This window comes from Prinia subflava, chromosome 4 (assembly GCF_021018805.1).
Source record: "Prinia subflava isolate CZ2003 ecotype Zambia chromosome 4, Cam_Psub_1.2, whole genome shotgun sequence".
Taxonomy (NCBI): domain Eukaryota; kingdom Metazoa; phylum Chordata; class Aves; order Passeriformes; family Cisticolidae; genus Prinia; species Prinia subflava.
The window spans coordinates 67,142,153-67,156,853 of NC_086250.1; the positions used below are offsets into that span (position 1 = coordinate 67,142,153).

The following is a 14,701-nucleotide window of genomic DNA, read 5'->3' on the forward strand; positions in this document are numbered from 1 at the left end:
CTCCTTATCCATGTGTTTGATGACTTGGCAGCAGGGCATTCCTTACCCTCTCCCATCATATCAGATATGATGTGCCATTAAGGCACAAGGAGAAAATTGTAACCAGCAAAATTTCTCAAAAAATCATGTCCAAGACAAGAAAACATGAAGCTGTGACATGAAAAGGAGCTCTAACGACATTAATCCTCTTTACATTATAGAGAAATAAAGATCAAAAAGGGCCGTGAATTTGAAATAGAACCTAAAAGACCACATTGGGCTGGAGCTACAGGGACCACTGGGGGCATTTGCAGAGCAGAAACAGGATGTTTCTGGTATCTCTACAGCAAACTCAAAAGAAACTGCCTCCACCTGGCACATCCTTCTTTCAACTTGCCCAAACACATCCACACCCATCAGAAAGCTGTGGGTAGAGGTTTACTCTAAAGTATGATGAAGAGAGATGCTGAACTGCTCTTTCCAAGGCCAGAACATAGCAAGGTGAACATGGACCCATCTCTCAAGCTCCTGGCGCAGGCAGCACCCACCTACACCGGTGCATGGCAGGGATTTGCAGGGTGTGCAGAGAGGAGGAGCTGCCTGCAGGGTTTGGGATGGGAAATACACCCCCAGCCTTCAGGCCCCAGTGGCAGTCCCATGGAACAGCACAGCAGCTCAAGAGGGTTGGTGTTCTGCTTTTTTCCAAGGGAAGGAACGAGCTATTTTTATGCCCTAGTAAAAGCCTTTGGACTGTCAGTAAAACGTGGGAGGTTTCATAGTAAATGTTTTGGCTGACATTTTCTCAGAAACAGCAGGAAATAATCAGCGCATAATTAGAGAGGAAAAGACCTGCAAATGTCTATAGATCCATGTAGAGCGCAAAGGGCTTCTTTTTTTTTTTTTTCTAATTGACCTTAGTGAAGGTGAAGCTGAGCATGTTTTATAGAATTATAAGATGATTTTATAGAAATTCCTCAAAGAGTACACCAGTGGAAGAGCCAAGTTGCTAATTCTCAGTAATTTTTTCTCCTCTCTTCTGCCATTCCCTGTAGCAATAACCTCTTCTGACCATTTTGGATAAGAAAGAGCACATTCTGTGGTGTCTGGCTTGAGAAGAGCTCTTTTGATAGAGTATCCCTTGACTCTAGAGGTGATGGGCTATCTTTGCCTGAGAAACCTCCATGGCTGCAATTCCCTTGTGTCGTTCAAGGTGGGTTGAGCAATCTGTACTTAGACAGCTTTTACTCTCTCAAAAAATGCTATGTGTAAGGTCAGCAGGGAAACCTCCACAGGAAACCAGACAATCTGCTCTAATCATGAAGGTAAATCTATCCACTGAAATGTTCACTGGGCCTTCTCTAGACTCAAGTGACTCCTGAGGAGACTGCTCCAGTCTATCAGTTAAATAAATACATGCGAGAACTGTTTCCAGAAAGTCTGATTATGTCATCAGCCAAGTGAAAAGGCTCCTTCAGAGCTGCCCTCATCTGTTGAGTAATTACCGAGCTGGGACAGGGGCTGAAAATCTCCTTTCAGCCATAAGGAAAGACTTGATGCACATATGGAGCAGCTAATTTTAAAACTGCGGTATATCCTCCATTTCCCCTCCTCTCCTCTTTCCAGAATGCCAAAGGGGTTAGGTCACATCCCAGAGCAATCACTTGCTAGGGTTTCTTTCCCCCCCTCTGTTTTCCTTTATCAAACACATTTCCTTCTTTTCCTCTCTTGTGCTCCTAGGCAGAAATCTTGTATACCAGGCTGTAGCCTGAAGCAAATATTGTCTAGTCAAGTCAGATATATATATATAAATAAAATTCCCTTCTTCCAAATGAGGCTTTATAATGGAGATGTTCCTGGTCCCTTGTCTACATCGCTGCTAACAAAAGCAGTGTGTTACAGAGTTTAAAGGCAGGAAAATAACCAAGAAAGGGTGAGCAGAGGGAGATTACAGCAAAGGCTGGACACCAAGAAAACAGGCAAGGGACAGGGGGAGGAGGAAGGAAAACTGCACTTTGCAGAATGAATAACTCCTAACAAGTTTAAAGGAAACATTATTACAATTTTATTACCATAAATTTTATTTATACCAATTTTATTACCACTTTTATGAAGCTGCTCTAAAAATGAAGTCCTGAAGAAGCAATTAGGCTGAGAACATGAATTTTGCAGCTGTATTTTCCTGGCCCTCCACCTGCCCTGTCAATGAGCTGACGAGCATCCTTGTGCTGCTGTCGTGATGCCCAGCTCGCTTTGTGTCCTTCATTCCCCAAAGAACAAATTATGGATGGGGTCATGGTGGGACAGACCCACAGAAAATCAAGCAGATATTAAAATTCCTGCTTCTTCCCTATCCAGGGAGTTGAATTAGGGGAGACATTGAGGCTTTTTGGAAATGATGCCTTCTCACCTCTGCTAAATCTGCGGTTTTAGGAGTTCAGTGTGTGCGGGTCCCTCATGATTTCAGCTCAAGCTGTCCTGCCTACCCCTCTAAAAAACGCCTCCTAGGAAGTGCCTCCATGTGGGTATTCTCCAGCTGACTCCTGTCTGCTCCCTCCAAATCCTGTGGCCTTTTTGCACACATTCCTCGGAAGGGAGAATAAAATGAGTGAAAAATAGCACTGACAGGCAGCTGTCTCCAAGGGCGCTGGCTTGCACTGTGCCTTTGATAAAAATACTTCCAACCTCAGTTTCCACACCTGGTGATTAAAGAGGAAGAAGAAGCACTCACTGAAATTAGCTGGAAAATGTCTTGCAACTTAACTCCATGATTTTGTGATTTAACTGAACTGCAAAATCCTCATCTTGATAATGTATTTTTGCCCTCACTGGACCACTTCCCTCAGCTCAACTCATCATAGATGTTGACAGCATTGAAGTCTCCACCCAGACAAGCTGCTCCTGTGGGGAAACAGGCAGGGAACTGATCTCTTCTCAGTACTTATTTTAGGAAGGAATGCCAGGAGTGAATCTTTGTATCCATGGACCAAAGAGGGTGTTTTAGCATCCAATTCTTCTGGAACTTCCCCCTGGGCTTGTTCAGATGAGACCCACCCTTATGAATGCAAACTAACCACGGGTTAAAAATATCTCCACGTCAGCTGAGTAAGACTGATAGCAAAAAGCCATCAACTTTCAAAAATATCACCCCTTGGATAAATAAGGTGCTTTGCAGACTCTTGCATAATTCTCACGCAAAGATTAAGTTTCCTTATGAGTTCAAAACATGAAAAGGCTCCAGAAAAGACAGCTGGGTGGGAAAAAGAGTGGAGTGTAACTGTGCAGTGGTGAGTTAACACACGAAATGAAAGGATGAAGTGCTGCATGTGGCAGAGCTGCCTTCTCAGATGTTCTTGGGGAGTGTTTGAAAGAGTTAAGCCCAATAGTGGAATGTCTTGGGAATGCTGGCAGACATAGAGTGAGCGGCTTTTTTCTTCCCTCTGGATGGAGTCCCAGGACTGAGCATGCAAAGTGATGACTTTGGATCCGAGTTTGCTTCTCGGGTCTGCAGCAGAGAGCTGGGAAGTGATGCAGTGTTACCAAGAAGTCCTTGCAAGGGATGTGCAAATGCCTTCCTAAGTCAGGAGAGGTATTTTTACCTCTTCCTTGCTCATCCTTGGGTGCAGCAGGACTCGCTCTGAGAAGATACACAGAGGGAGAAACCACATCCTGAAAGGCGTATGCAAAGGGAGAAAGACACATCCCCAAACAGTTTATTTTGGCTGCTGGTTTTTGTTGTCCGTTTCGGTTTGGTGGTTTGGTGGTTTGGTTTTTTTTTCCTCATTTTCGTTCTCCTTCTTTGATGGAAACTTCAGTGACTCTTTAACCTTGCAGTTCATAAGGCGCCTTGGGATTAGCTGGTTGCCTCCGAGCAGGGAATCTGGGGTGATTCACACAGGGAGCTGGCATGGCTGCTGTGCTCTTTGGCTTTGAGGATCTCCTCTACAGCTGGGACAGCCTGGTGTGGAGCCTGACGTCCCGGGCTCTGAGGAATTGCCGCTTTGGAAATCTGAGGGTCCTGCAGCTCATGCTGAAGCCATGGTGCATTTCCAGAGACGTTTATCAGGTAGGGTAACAAAACACCAGGCCAGACCCCCAAACCCCGAGGCTGCAGAGGGGAGACCCCCTGGGAGTCTCACAGGGTCCTGTCCTGCTCCTCCCAACCACTTTGGGTCCTACACAAGCAGTGGGACAAAGGGGATGCTGTGGGCAGGGGAGGGGTGGCAGGAGAAACTCTTTGGTTTCTCTTTTTGGAGGTTGGTGATGGGGTCTCCCACGGTGGAACACAGTTCCAAACTCTCCTTCCCACAGAGCAGGGGGGGAATAAGTAAAAGGAAATTAGGGTTCAATGTGCTATAACCCCTTTCCATGAGCGTTAAACTCAGAAGGACAACCGTAGATTGTCTGCATCCTCAGGCTGTCCCAACAGCTGCAAAGGAATAATTTATAATTTACCCAGAGGAAAGGATGCCTAAAGGCACCTAATCTGTGGAAAATGGGCATTTGTAGAGGTTTTTAAACTGCAGTAGCACTAATTATCCATAAATGACTTGTGCAATGCCTTGTGACTGCTTCGTCTTGCAAAGTCCCAGGCATCTGATTGCCTAAAATTCCTGGTTTGCTTGATATATGGTTTATGTGGTATAGAGAGCTTTGGGGCTTGGACAACTGGCTTCTCTGTAAAGTCACACAAACTGCTTGCAGCTTGAGGTACAGTGACCCAGCTCTAATAAACTGTGTGTGTTTCTGAGACTGGTTAAACTGGGTTAAACAAACTGAAGAAAAGGAACTAGTATTGAATATCACTTTGAAAAGCAACTCATTCCAGTCCATAGGTAAGTCCAGGTTGCAATGACACTGTAAACCAACCAGCTTGTCTGGTTTTTTAATCAGCTTTAGACAACTGAGTCTGGATATTTATTCTGTTGTGGGGACAAGCCTGTTACAGTATTTATCATCTCCACAGATTTGTCTAACGCTGGACACGGGAGTGCTTGCTTGGTATTTGCATTTGGAAAATGGATTTTCTGCTACTCCCATTTACTTGGTATTTTGCTTTTCCTGTGCTTTGGAAGTCTCCATGTGTGAAGCCAAGTCATACAGAAGGCAACAGATTAAAAGCCTGTAGAAATTGTGTGTATTGGTTAGAGGGAGACCAGGGCAGGGCTCTCAGTAATTTCAGCAAACTTTGAACCAGCTTCAAATCATGCTCTGGTTTCAGCAGACTTCAGGAATAGATTTTATGGTCTTTGGAGTTCAGCAAGCATGGGCAGCATTTTTATTTTAAGTATTTGTTTGTTCCAGAAGACACCCACAGCCAGTAACACAAACCCATTATCCAGGGCTTGGCTTTGAAACCCCACTGAGATGCACCACGGGGATGGCTCCAAGGGACCCACACTGCCCTCCCTGGGCTCTGCTGACCCTTGGCTGAGGTGAACCCAGAGGTCACTCTGTGCAGAGGCTGCCTGTGGTGTGGGGCTGCCCCACCCTCTCTCTGCAGCATGTCTTAGGAACCTGAACCTAATCAGCTCACATGGGGCTGGGAAAGGGGAGGGGGAAGCAAGAGGGCTCAATGCTGAACCTCATTTTTACCTTCCACCTATGTAAAATCATCCTCAAAACCTAAGGAGTTGGTTTGCAGATGTGTCCAGGTTCTGATTACTAATAATGTATCCCAACCTGTGCACCATGCATCAGGGGAAGCCATAGCCTGTGAAGACTCCCAGGACTGGTGTTCTCTCAGCAGATTTATGTTGCTGAGAGCATTGAGCACATTCACAAGTGCACTTTTTCCATTGCAAAATGCACAAGCCTTGAGCCATCCCCCAAGGCATTATATCATGATCCTGGCATATTATTCCCTGATGAAATGGGAAAGGAATTGTGCCAATGAAATGGGACCAGGAAAGGTGCCTCTCTTCCCACCCAAACAAGCATTAATGCAGCCTGAAAGATGCTCACAGGTCAGGATGGACTCGAATAGTTGTTTGTTTCTCAGACAGAATCTGTGAACATCTGCAAAAGCTCAGTAAAACCACGTCACTTTATTTGTCAATGCTCATGAGCTTGCAGTTCTTTGGAGAGGATCTGAAATGCTGGGTCAGGTACCAGGAGAATTGCTGCTGGGTGGAGGCTGGTTGGAACAGGCATCTCATAGCTCATCACTGCAGAGCTCCAGCAGCAGCAGGGTTATTAGCAGCCAGCATGAGCTGATAGCTAGCTCTACACTTATGGATATTAATCTTAAAAGCATTTCCTCCAGTAGCCAGCATCGTCCAATTTAAATGCTGGCAGGGTATTTTAGTAGAATATTGCTTGGACAGAAAGCCTGGCAGTTTAATCACTTCCCAGAGACAGAAACTTCGTCCACTGCTGATTATTTAGATGAGCAAATAAGCTCTTGACTATGCTAGTTTTTGTTGTCTCTATATATTAATCCCTGTTGCTACTGCACCTTGAGAGCAAAGCAGACCAGTGTAGGACTTCTGCCTGGTACCAGAACCAGAAAAACCCTTAAAAGGAACATTAAAGAGATATATTAGTCAACTTTGTACAATTAAGCCATGCTTTTTCATACTCTGAATAGTATGACATTTCTTGTTCTTTGAGTTAAGCATATCTGAGTGCATCTCTGCTTCTGGTGCCTTCTGCTGAAACAGAGTTGGGGTAGCAGAGCAGTGTAGCCCACAGCCAGGTTCTGGCTGAGCAGGACCCATGCAGGACACACAACTGGGGAGAACTCAGCTCCTCCACCAGCCAGGATTGTGGTTGCTCAGGTATGGCTCTGACTTAGACATTTTTTTTAAAAACAATCCAAAACTTGACAATTCCTTTCTACTGTCCCATCTACAAAATATATAAAAACTAAGACAACATTGTACAGAGGGTACAGATTTACTGCCAATACAAGGGTTATTGGAAACAAAACAAGCTCCAGGCATCAACATAATCAATGTCATTCCCTTATTTATGATGAGAGACTTTACTTTCTTTTCTCTCAGCAAATCAGCACCAATGCTTTAGCTGAGATAGATGAAATAGCAGTTTTGGGGTGATGCTGGCTGCAGTGGTTAGAGTGATATCTGAAACTCTTCAGTCTTCAAATCCAACCTGACACAGAAATTGGAAGTCTGGACTTGCTCAAGCTGCACTCTGAGCAGCAGTTATTATAAAATAGGTTAAAACAATCAGAAAATTGTTCCTTCATTCCTGGTCTCCAGACTGGATTTGTCTCAGGGATGCTGAGTGACTCCATTTTTCACTGTCTGTAAGCAATGCTTTGGTACTCAGGCCATCTGAGCAGTTCTGAGAGCTGGAGGCTTCTGGTATCCTGAAGGGTACCATCATCTGTCTCAGACTGCATTTCTTTCCCAGCAAATAAATCCTCCCCCAAGTCTGCTGTGATTCCCAGGGACACATTTGTCTGCCCAGCCTGAAACAAACCTCTTGCCTTGATCTGTTTTCAGTGGGGCTAATATTCACCAGTTGCTGTATTTTAATTGTAACGAATGCTTGCTATGTTTTTAAACTGTGTTTTGTGATCCACCGTGTGGTTTTCTGACTGCATGATGGGAATTCATTTGAAAAAGGGGATGAACAAATAATAAACTTCCAGTTGAGGCTCAGACAGTCAGTTGTGCAAGATGTCACCGAGCTGTCGGATGTATTTTTACCAATGCCCAGATGTCTGACTGCTCTGACCTACTAAACAAATGGCCTTGTGAACTAACACAGTGCCTGCTTTTGCAGAAATACTCACATTTCAAGAAGTACTGGGGGAGGGCTGGCTTGTTATTATGGGATAGGCAGTCAGTTCTGCATTTTAACATCCTGAAGATAATTCACTATTTATTTAATCTCTAAATCCATCAACAAATGTTTTAGTTTCCTGGCTATGCCTGTGCAATGTCAAAGAACATTAGGCAGTGTAGGACTTACATCTACAGTAAAAATGTGTTTATGTGTCTGGACTGTTTAAAATCCCACCAACTGCTCCTACCAAGTCAGAGGCACACACTGGATGCAGAGCCATCTCTCAAGGATACCATTCACAGGCATTTAATTCCTCATTCTCTGTAGACAGTAGTGCTGTGTGTTTTTTATACACTGCTTCTTAACCACCAAGATCTTGGAAAGACAGTTAAGTAATTTTACTGCTATAGAAACTGAGGCAGACATGGATGAAATTACTCATTCAGGTTATGGGCACAAGTGCAGAATTGTCTGCAGTACCTCATTGCTCCCCAAATATCCAATTACAGGCAATAGAATTAAGGAAGGAGGTGAGGATGTAGAATTTTGGGGCTGGGTGCTAATCTAAAATGAGGAAGAGGAAAGAGCTTTTGCTCTGCTGGCAGATACGCAAATTCATGGAATATTCTATGCTTTAGCAAAAAGTTTCATTTTTGGCTATTAGGGAGAAACTGTTGTATATTAAGAATTAAATCTTCACGAGGGCACTGAGGCACTGTAACAGACTGCCCAGAGAAGCTGTGAGTGCCCCATCCCTGGAAGTGTTTGAGGCCAGGCTGGAAGGGACTCAGAGCTACCTGGTCTAGTGGGAGGTGTCCCTGCCCATGGCAGGGTGGGGAGGACCTTTGAGCTTCCTTCCAACCCAAACCATTCTGTGCTTCTACTTTCCAGATCCTACAGTTTCCCTGAGGAGAATGCACCTCAGGCATGTTTCCCACAGAATTCACTGTTGGCCATGGGGTGCTAATGGGTTTTCCCCCAGCTGCCATGGGAAGTTGACCTGCAGGGCTTTGGGGTTTCTCCCCCATTCACCTGGGATTTTGCTGGCACCCTGCATCAAGAAAGGGACTGTTTCCACTTCATGGTGGGATCTGAGACATCCCCATAACCCCTCGTACCCTATGAGGAAACATGGTCTTCCTCCTCAGAAGGGAACAGTTTGGAAATTCCAGTCTTGTTTCAGCATCATTCTTCACCCTGCTTGCCTTGAAGACATCTTTTGAAGTTTAGGAACAATTAAAGATTCAGGAGCAAAAGCAGCATTTTGCACGCCTGCCCTGCTGCTGTAAAAGGCTGTGCAAAGCAATGTTGGGCAGGAGGGAGGAAGGAAAGGGCTGAAATGTTAAACACATCATTTCAGATTGGCAAAATTTCCAGGTTTTGATTTATAGCTTCATCACCAAGTAGATTAATGTGGAATTCAAACACAACCAGCTCTTTGCTTTCCTTCCAGGCCTGACATATTAACATTTCCCATTAATCTAGTCAGCTCCAGCACGATGAAGGCTGAGGAAACGGGGGATTAGGCATGTGGGAGTGCTGGGTGGGCAGGGGAAAAGAGCCAACAAAATTCACTTTATTTAACTAACTAACTAAAGTAGAGAGCATGGGACGTTGTTCAGGTCTCAGGTTCTAGCTGGAGCTGTTTCTGACTCCTTAAAGACAGCAAACCCAGATCCTGTCTCTTCTGGTGCTGGGCAGAGGGGTTTCCAGTGGGGCTGCTGACCTTCTGCTTGTAAGGACAACGGGGCACTGGTGGCCCCATGGAGCTGAGCTCAAAGAGCTCCTTGCTGGCCACTGCCCTGTTCTCAGAACATTGTCATGCCCTGCTTCAGGCCCTAGGCTTGCAGTCTGCCTAATTCCCAGTTTTGTGGGGAGGCAACTATGACTTCTTTTCCCCAGAACTTTTGCTGATCCAGTCCACAGTCTCTGGAGCTGCCCTGGAGACTTCTCAAACTTTATTGCTACATATTTAGGCATTTATAACTACGTATTTAAGCAGCTATGAGATTTGAGCTGCTTACCTTGGGGGGAAAAACAACAACAACCACCAAAAAAAACCACCAACAAATAAACCACAATAACTAACAGAAATCACACTAAAAAAAAAAAAAATAGACGGAAAAATAACCATCCACCCAGAGCTGCAGCTCAAGAACTTGTGGCGTGCAGTTTCTCACCCCATCTTCCTTACAGGCAGAAGCAAAGAGGGTTAGACAGCGAGAGGAGAAAATGCAAATGCTAAAAATTCATTTTTGCCAGAAATCATATCCCACAGACAGAAAAAAAAAAAAAAAAAAGAGCCTGTGGGGAAACCTCAAGCCATTTCCATTCAAGTTGTCCATGGAGAAAGCACATGAAGTGCTCACTAAGTTCCCACTCCCAGGTATTTTTATAGCACACTGTAAAGTTGCCTTCAGCACTTGATACAGACCTGCCCTGCCTTTGTGGGGCTGGGAAGGGCTGGGACAATGGGGTAGGATCTGTGCCACTGCCACCAGCCCCACCGTAACCCCTCAGAGCACTGATGTCAGAGGAGAGGCAATGACCCTTTTGCCTCCTGAACAAACACCTATTCCCCTCAACAGCTTGTGGGGTCTCATCTCTCTTTGCACTGTCCCATGGCAGCAGTAGGGCAGGACAAGAGGCACAGGGCTTTCTTGGAGGGCAGAGAAAAGCTCCAGAAGTGTGCTGGGAAATGGCTGAACCTGAGCCATTAAATCACCTCATGGACTGCTGTGCTGCCTTTCTGCCAAAGCCAACATGGAGCTGCACCAGGCTGGGGCTTGTACTCAGTAATTATTAGCAAACACAACACTCTGGAGTTTTCCATGGGCTGCAGCTACTCCAGTGCTGCTAGAAAATGAGGGGGACCTTAAACCAACATTGACCCTCTCGTTTGTCTTTACATGAACTTTTAGGGATGGTAGGAGGAGATTGAGTGGTCAAGTCTCATGACTGAGATTCTTCTTGTTCAATAAATACCTCCTCTTAAAAGAGGAGGTGTACTTGGCATTGATCTGCTCCCCTGTGAATTCTTCCAACCTACCTCCCTGTGAGAAACACTCAACTTCCAGCTGCAGTCTGTTCATGAGAGAGGAGTCTGGGTGCCCGTGTTTGGAACATGGGAAAAGTCTTTCATGGTGTTAAATCCACCACACTAATAAATGGCTTAGGATTGCCAGTGCAGCTTATAGAGGCCACCAGCTTGAGCAGACACAAGCAGTGCTGAATTGTTCCTAGACAGGGTAGCTTTGGGTCTGTCCCAAAGCCGAGCTCTCTTGAAGTCCATCACCAATGACTTGGGCGTTCCTGCACCGTCTTTGCTTTAGTCTGCAAGGGATAAAAACTGTGCTCTCCACAGGGAATACAAACTGTCTCAGCTGAGACAATCTCCAGCAGTTTACACTGCGTATAACAGAAATGCATCTTACAACAAGGCAAGGGAAATATTTTTTGATCCCCTGGGTTTGCAGAAGCCAGGTCTGAACTGCTTCTTCCGAGGTTTAGCTATTTTCAGCTCAATGTCTAGAATCATGAGATAAGATGCATCTTGTGTTCCTTTTGTTGTCCAAAATTGGGCAATTCATCCATGCTGATTCCTTCCAAGATAGGTGTCTTGTGCAAGTCATTCTCTAGAGGTGCCAAGCCCTTCGTGCGGAGACCAGAAAGAGCTGAGACTGCTAAACCCAACTGTGTGCTTAAGTACTAAACATCCACAGTCTTGTGACCTAGACCTCAGTCATGTTGTTCTGATTAAATAGATGTCATCCAAGACCTGGGTGGGAGATTCTGGAAGCCTGCAGGAAGATCAGCAACCACCAGAACAGTGCCCAGCAGCTTGAGTCATGAAGCTTCAGCTGCTGGAGTTAACACAAAATGCTCTGTACTGGGACAGACCCCCAGGAACCTGCTTTTGGTAAAGAGCTTGGCTTCCCTAGAGAGACATTTGTGAACACTTCAATCCTCTAAAGTAACTGAAAACAGCAGGAAATTTTGCCTGCAGCATTTTTGTTTGATTCAACCCCTTTTCCCTCAAAGGAAAATCCATCTTGAATACACAGCTCAGAGTAGCCCCAGAACAGGTCCAGTCCCATCAGGCTTCCACATCTTTCTTCTCTTGCATAAGAGAAGATGATCATGAGAAAAAATGCTTTTTCCTTCACTGTTTGCAACATGCCTTTGAGGCCCCACCAAAGCCCTTGTGCAATGGGTGCCATTTCCTTCAGATGTCCTCCTGGAGCCAAGGTGGAGCTGACTGGTGCCATTGAGCCCATCCTGCCCTGCCTGTGTTTGCAGCTGCCTCCAAGATGCTGCCATGAATCATCTGCACTCTTGCAGAAACTCTCTTCACACCCAACCAACAGCATCCAATTGCTTAGAGAGAAACAGGAGCTCTTGGCCATGGGGGTTTTGGGGGAAAAAACAGGCCAAATTAGGCACTCCAAAGATTACTCTTTTGTGATAGCAAAAATGAACAGAACAAAGGCTCTGAATGCCATCCAATTGTAAGTACCAGAAGGCACTGAAGTTCAGGGATGGCTTGTCTCTTCTTTGTTCCCTCTGTTCCTCCAAGGCTGGATTGAGGAGGATAAACCCTTTGACACCCACAAGTGGCTATAGGCAACACTTGCACATTAATTACTTCTTAAGCATAAATATAAAGTTTAAACTAGAAGTGTCCACTCCTTTTGATTCATCTGTAAGACTCTTCATTTAAATCTCCTGTGCACTGCATGTGTTCAAGTGAGCTCACAGCAGAGGAGGCTTGTTGTTTTCCTAAATTTGAATCTTACGAGCCTAAGCTGGAGGGAAATTGTTATGGGATTTCCAACCCTGCCTTTTTTCCTTCCTCTCCTTTCCATTCAGGAGGTGCCTTTTTTTTTACCATGTGAGTCCATTGAGATTCCAAAACAGCTGACAAATGTGTAGTTTGAGGCCAGTCCTATCCCCTGATCCTGGAGAAGAGCTCTGCAGAGCAGCCAGTGCTAAGGCTCAACTACAAAAAGTTATCCAAGGTCAAATTCCTCTTTTCTCTGAACTTCCATCTACCCCCCAATGGGGATTCATGTCTGTCCAGCACCTGGCAGGACTCACCCCACGTCTGCAGCATTGCATAACTTGCAAGTCCCGTTGTGTGCAGTTATTCACCAACTTCCCTGGTCACTGTGCTGCTGGAGCTGCTGAGCACTGGGACTTGAGAGGCTCTCATAAAGCTCTGGGATGGGAGGAGTGTGGGGCTTACAGTCATTGCAAACCTGCTTTACTCCACTTCTGTGAGGCCTGATCTTAACCCCTCTGTGTTCAGGGGCTTAACACATTTGTATAGTCACTTCCACACCTCTAAAGAGGCAGCTCATGATGAAGAGAGACCTGGTTGAGGGCTGGGAATCTTTATGTTACTGTAAGTTGTTGTACTTGGGTTGACCTCTGCTTTTTCTTCTTTTTTTTAATGTTTTCTTTTAATATATATTCTTTACAGCCCCACAGCCACGGGAGCCTAGAGTCAATCAGGTCCTCATGTGCACAGCCACAGCTGAGATAACAACTTTGAGTATCATCAGGGCTACAGGCTGAGCTGGGCTTTGCAAAACCTCAGGTGATCAGTCGGGGTTTTTTAAAACCAGATTGCAAATGAGGAACTGTTTGTGCCAGAGAAATTATATCAGAGCAGCCACTGGGATGAGAGGTTGTGCAGGAGGAAGGGGAATAAACAGCACAGGAGTTGAGTAATTTCTAATTAAAGTGAGAATAGAGCCAGTGTTCATCTCAGAAAAGAGGTTCTGGGAAGTTCACGAGCCAGTTTTCATCTCAGAGAGGTTCTGGGAAGTTCACTGCATCGCATATTCTCAGGCATTCGTCATCTGAAACGTCTTTTAATTGCCACTATTATATCATATCACAAACATTCTTGTAATTTATCAGTCATAACCTCCTACAAAGGGATCCTTTCATTCAAGCCATCTTTTCCCCTTGGATCCCGGTCCTGCAACACACTCAGACCAGGAATCTGGAAGTGGAACTTTTTTTCTTCTGTTTTTCTAAACACAAGTTGTTGCTTTGAAGACAACATGTTTCAGTAATGGACTGTGTCCCAGTTTCAACTTCTTTCCTCTTCATCCCACGATAATCAGCTCTTAACAGCTCTCCTTCCTCTTATGGTAAAAGCTGAAATGTAAATAATCAGGATGTCCTAAGTGTCAGGAGCCAGCTGAGTCCTGCTAGCACAGACCCTGGGTCTCCAACGCCAAGCTGCCTTAAACATTTGGCTCAGCCAACAGACTGTATTTATAATGTAAACTCCCCTTGTCAGCTCCTAACTCCTGGCTCCAGTTTTAGAAAATTTAACATTTCTGGGGGTTGTATTTTCCCACCACTTAGTCAAGAGCTGAAATTTTTCCTCTCAGAAAATACACTTGTGTGTCAAAGGCCAACGACCAAAAAAATATCAGTAGTTTTGCAGCCTAAATATAGCACAGAACTGAGATCCTGAATTCCTGAGAAAGAGCCAGTGTAAACAGCCATCGTCTGTGCAACCTGGGAGGGGGCTGCACTCGGGGCTTTTCTTTGTGTTATCAAACACCACGGTGCCTGGATGTCCTGGCATGGGTGACGAGCCCTTTGTGCAGGGACATCCTGACCAAAGTCCTTCCCATCGATGGCCTGCATTATCCAGCCTCAGCAAAAGGCTCCAGAGCCACCCCAGCCTGGAGATGCTGTCCTTGCACTGGCTTACACCCATGGCTCATAAGGGGTTTGTTGGGCTGTGTTGATGTGAAAGGCTCAGGTTCAAGTGCTGCTCTTGGCCTTGTCAAGGAGTTGCATTGCAAGATATCCATGAGGATAATCTCACTGTGAACACAAAACCAGCCAGGGGGAACTAAATCTCGGCCCTCTGTTGGGTGCTGGTGATCAACACTGTCTCCAAGAATTAATCCACTGCCATTCCAGGTGGGAGAATGTATAACAG

The 14,701-nt window shown here is 45.3% G+C and overlaps 1 protein-coding gene across 4 annotated transcripts in view; it reads left to right on the forward strand.

The window, feature by feature from the left end:
* The window catches only part of FRMD4A (FERM domain containing 4A), a 275,338-nt gene that overhangs the window by 94,343 nt on the left and 166,294 nt on the right, over positions 1-14,701 (forward strand). Inside the window, exon 1 of one of the 4 annotated variants that reach the window (XM_063397022.1) lies at positions 3,809-4,042. The exons of 2 other annotated variants lie outside the window; for them this stretch is intronic. In XM_063397022.1, the coding sequence (XP_063253092.1) occupies positions 3,884-4,042 (159 nt within the window). In that variant the 5' untranslated portion in view covers positions 3,809-3,883. Of the gene's footprint in view, positions 1-3,808; positions 4,043-14,701 lie in introns of those variants that run through there. One more of the 4 variants, XM_063397021.1, reaches the window with a different exon arrangement.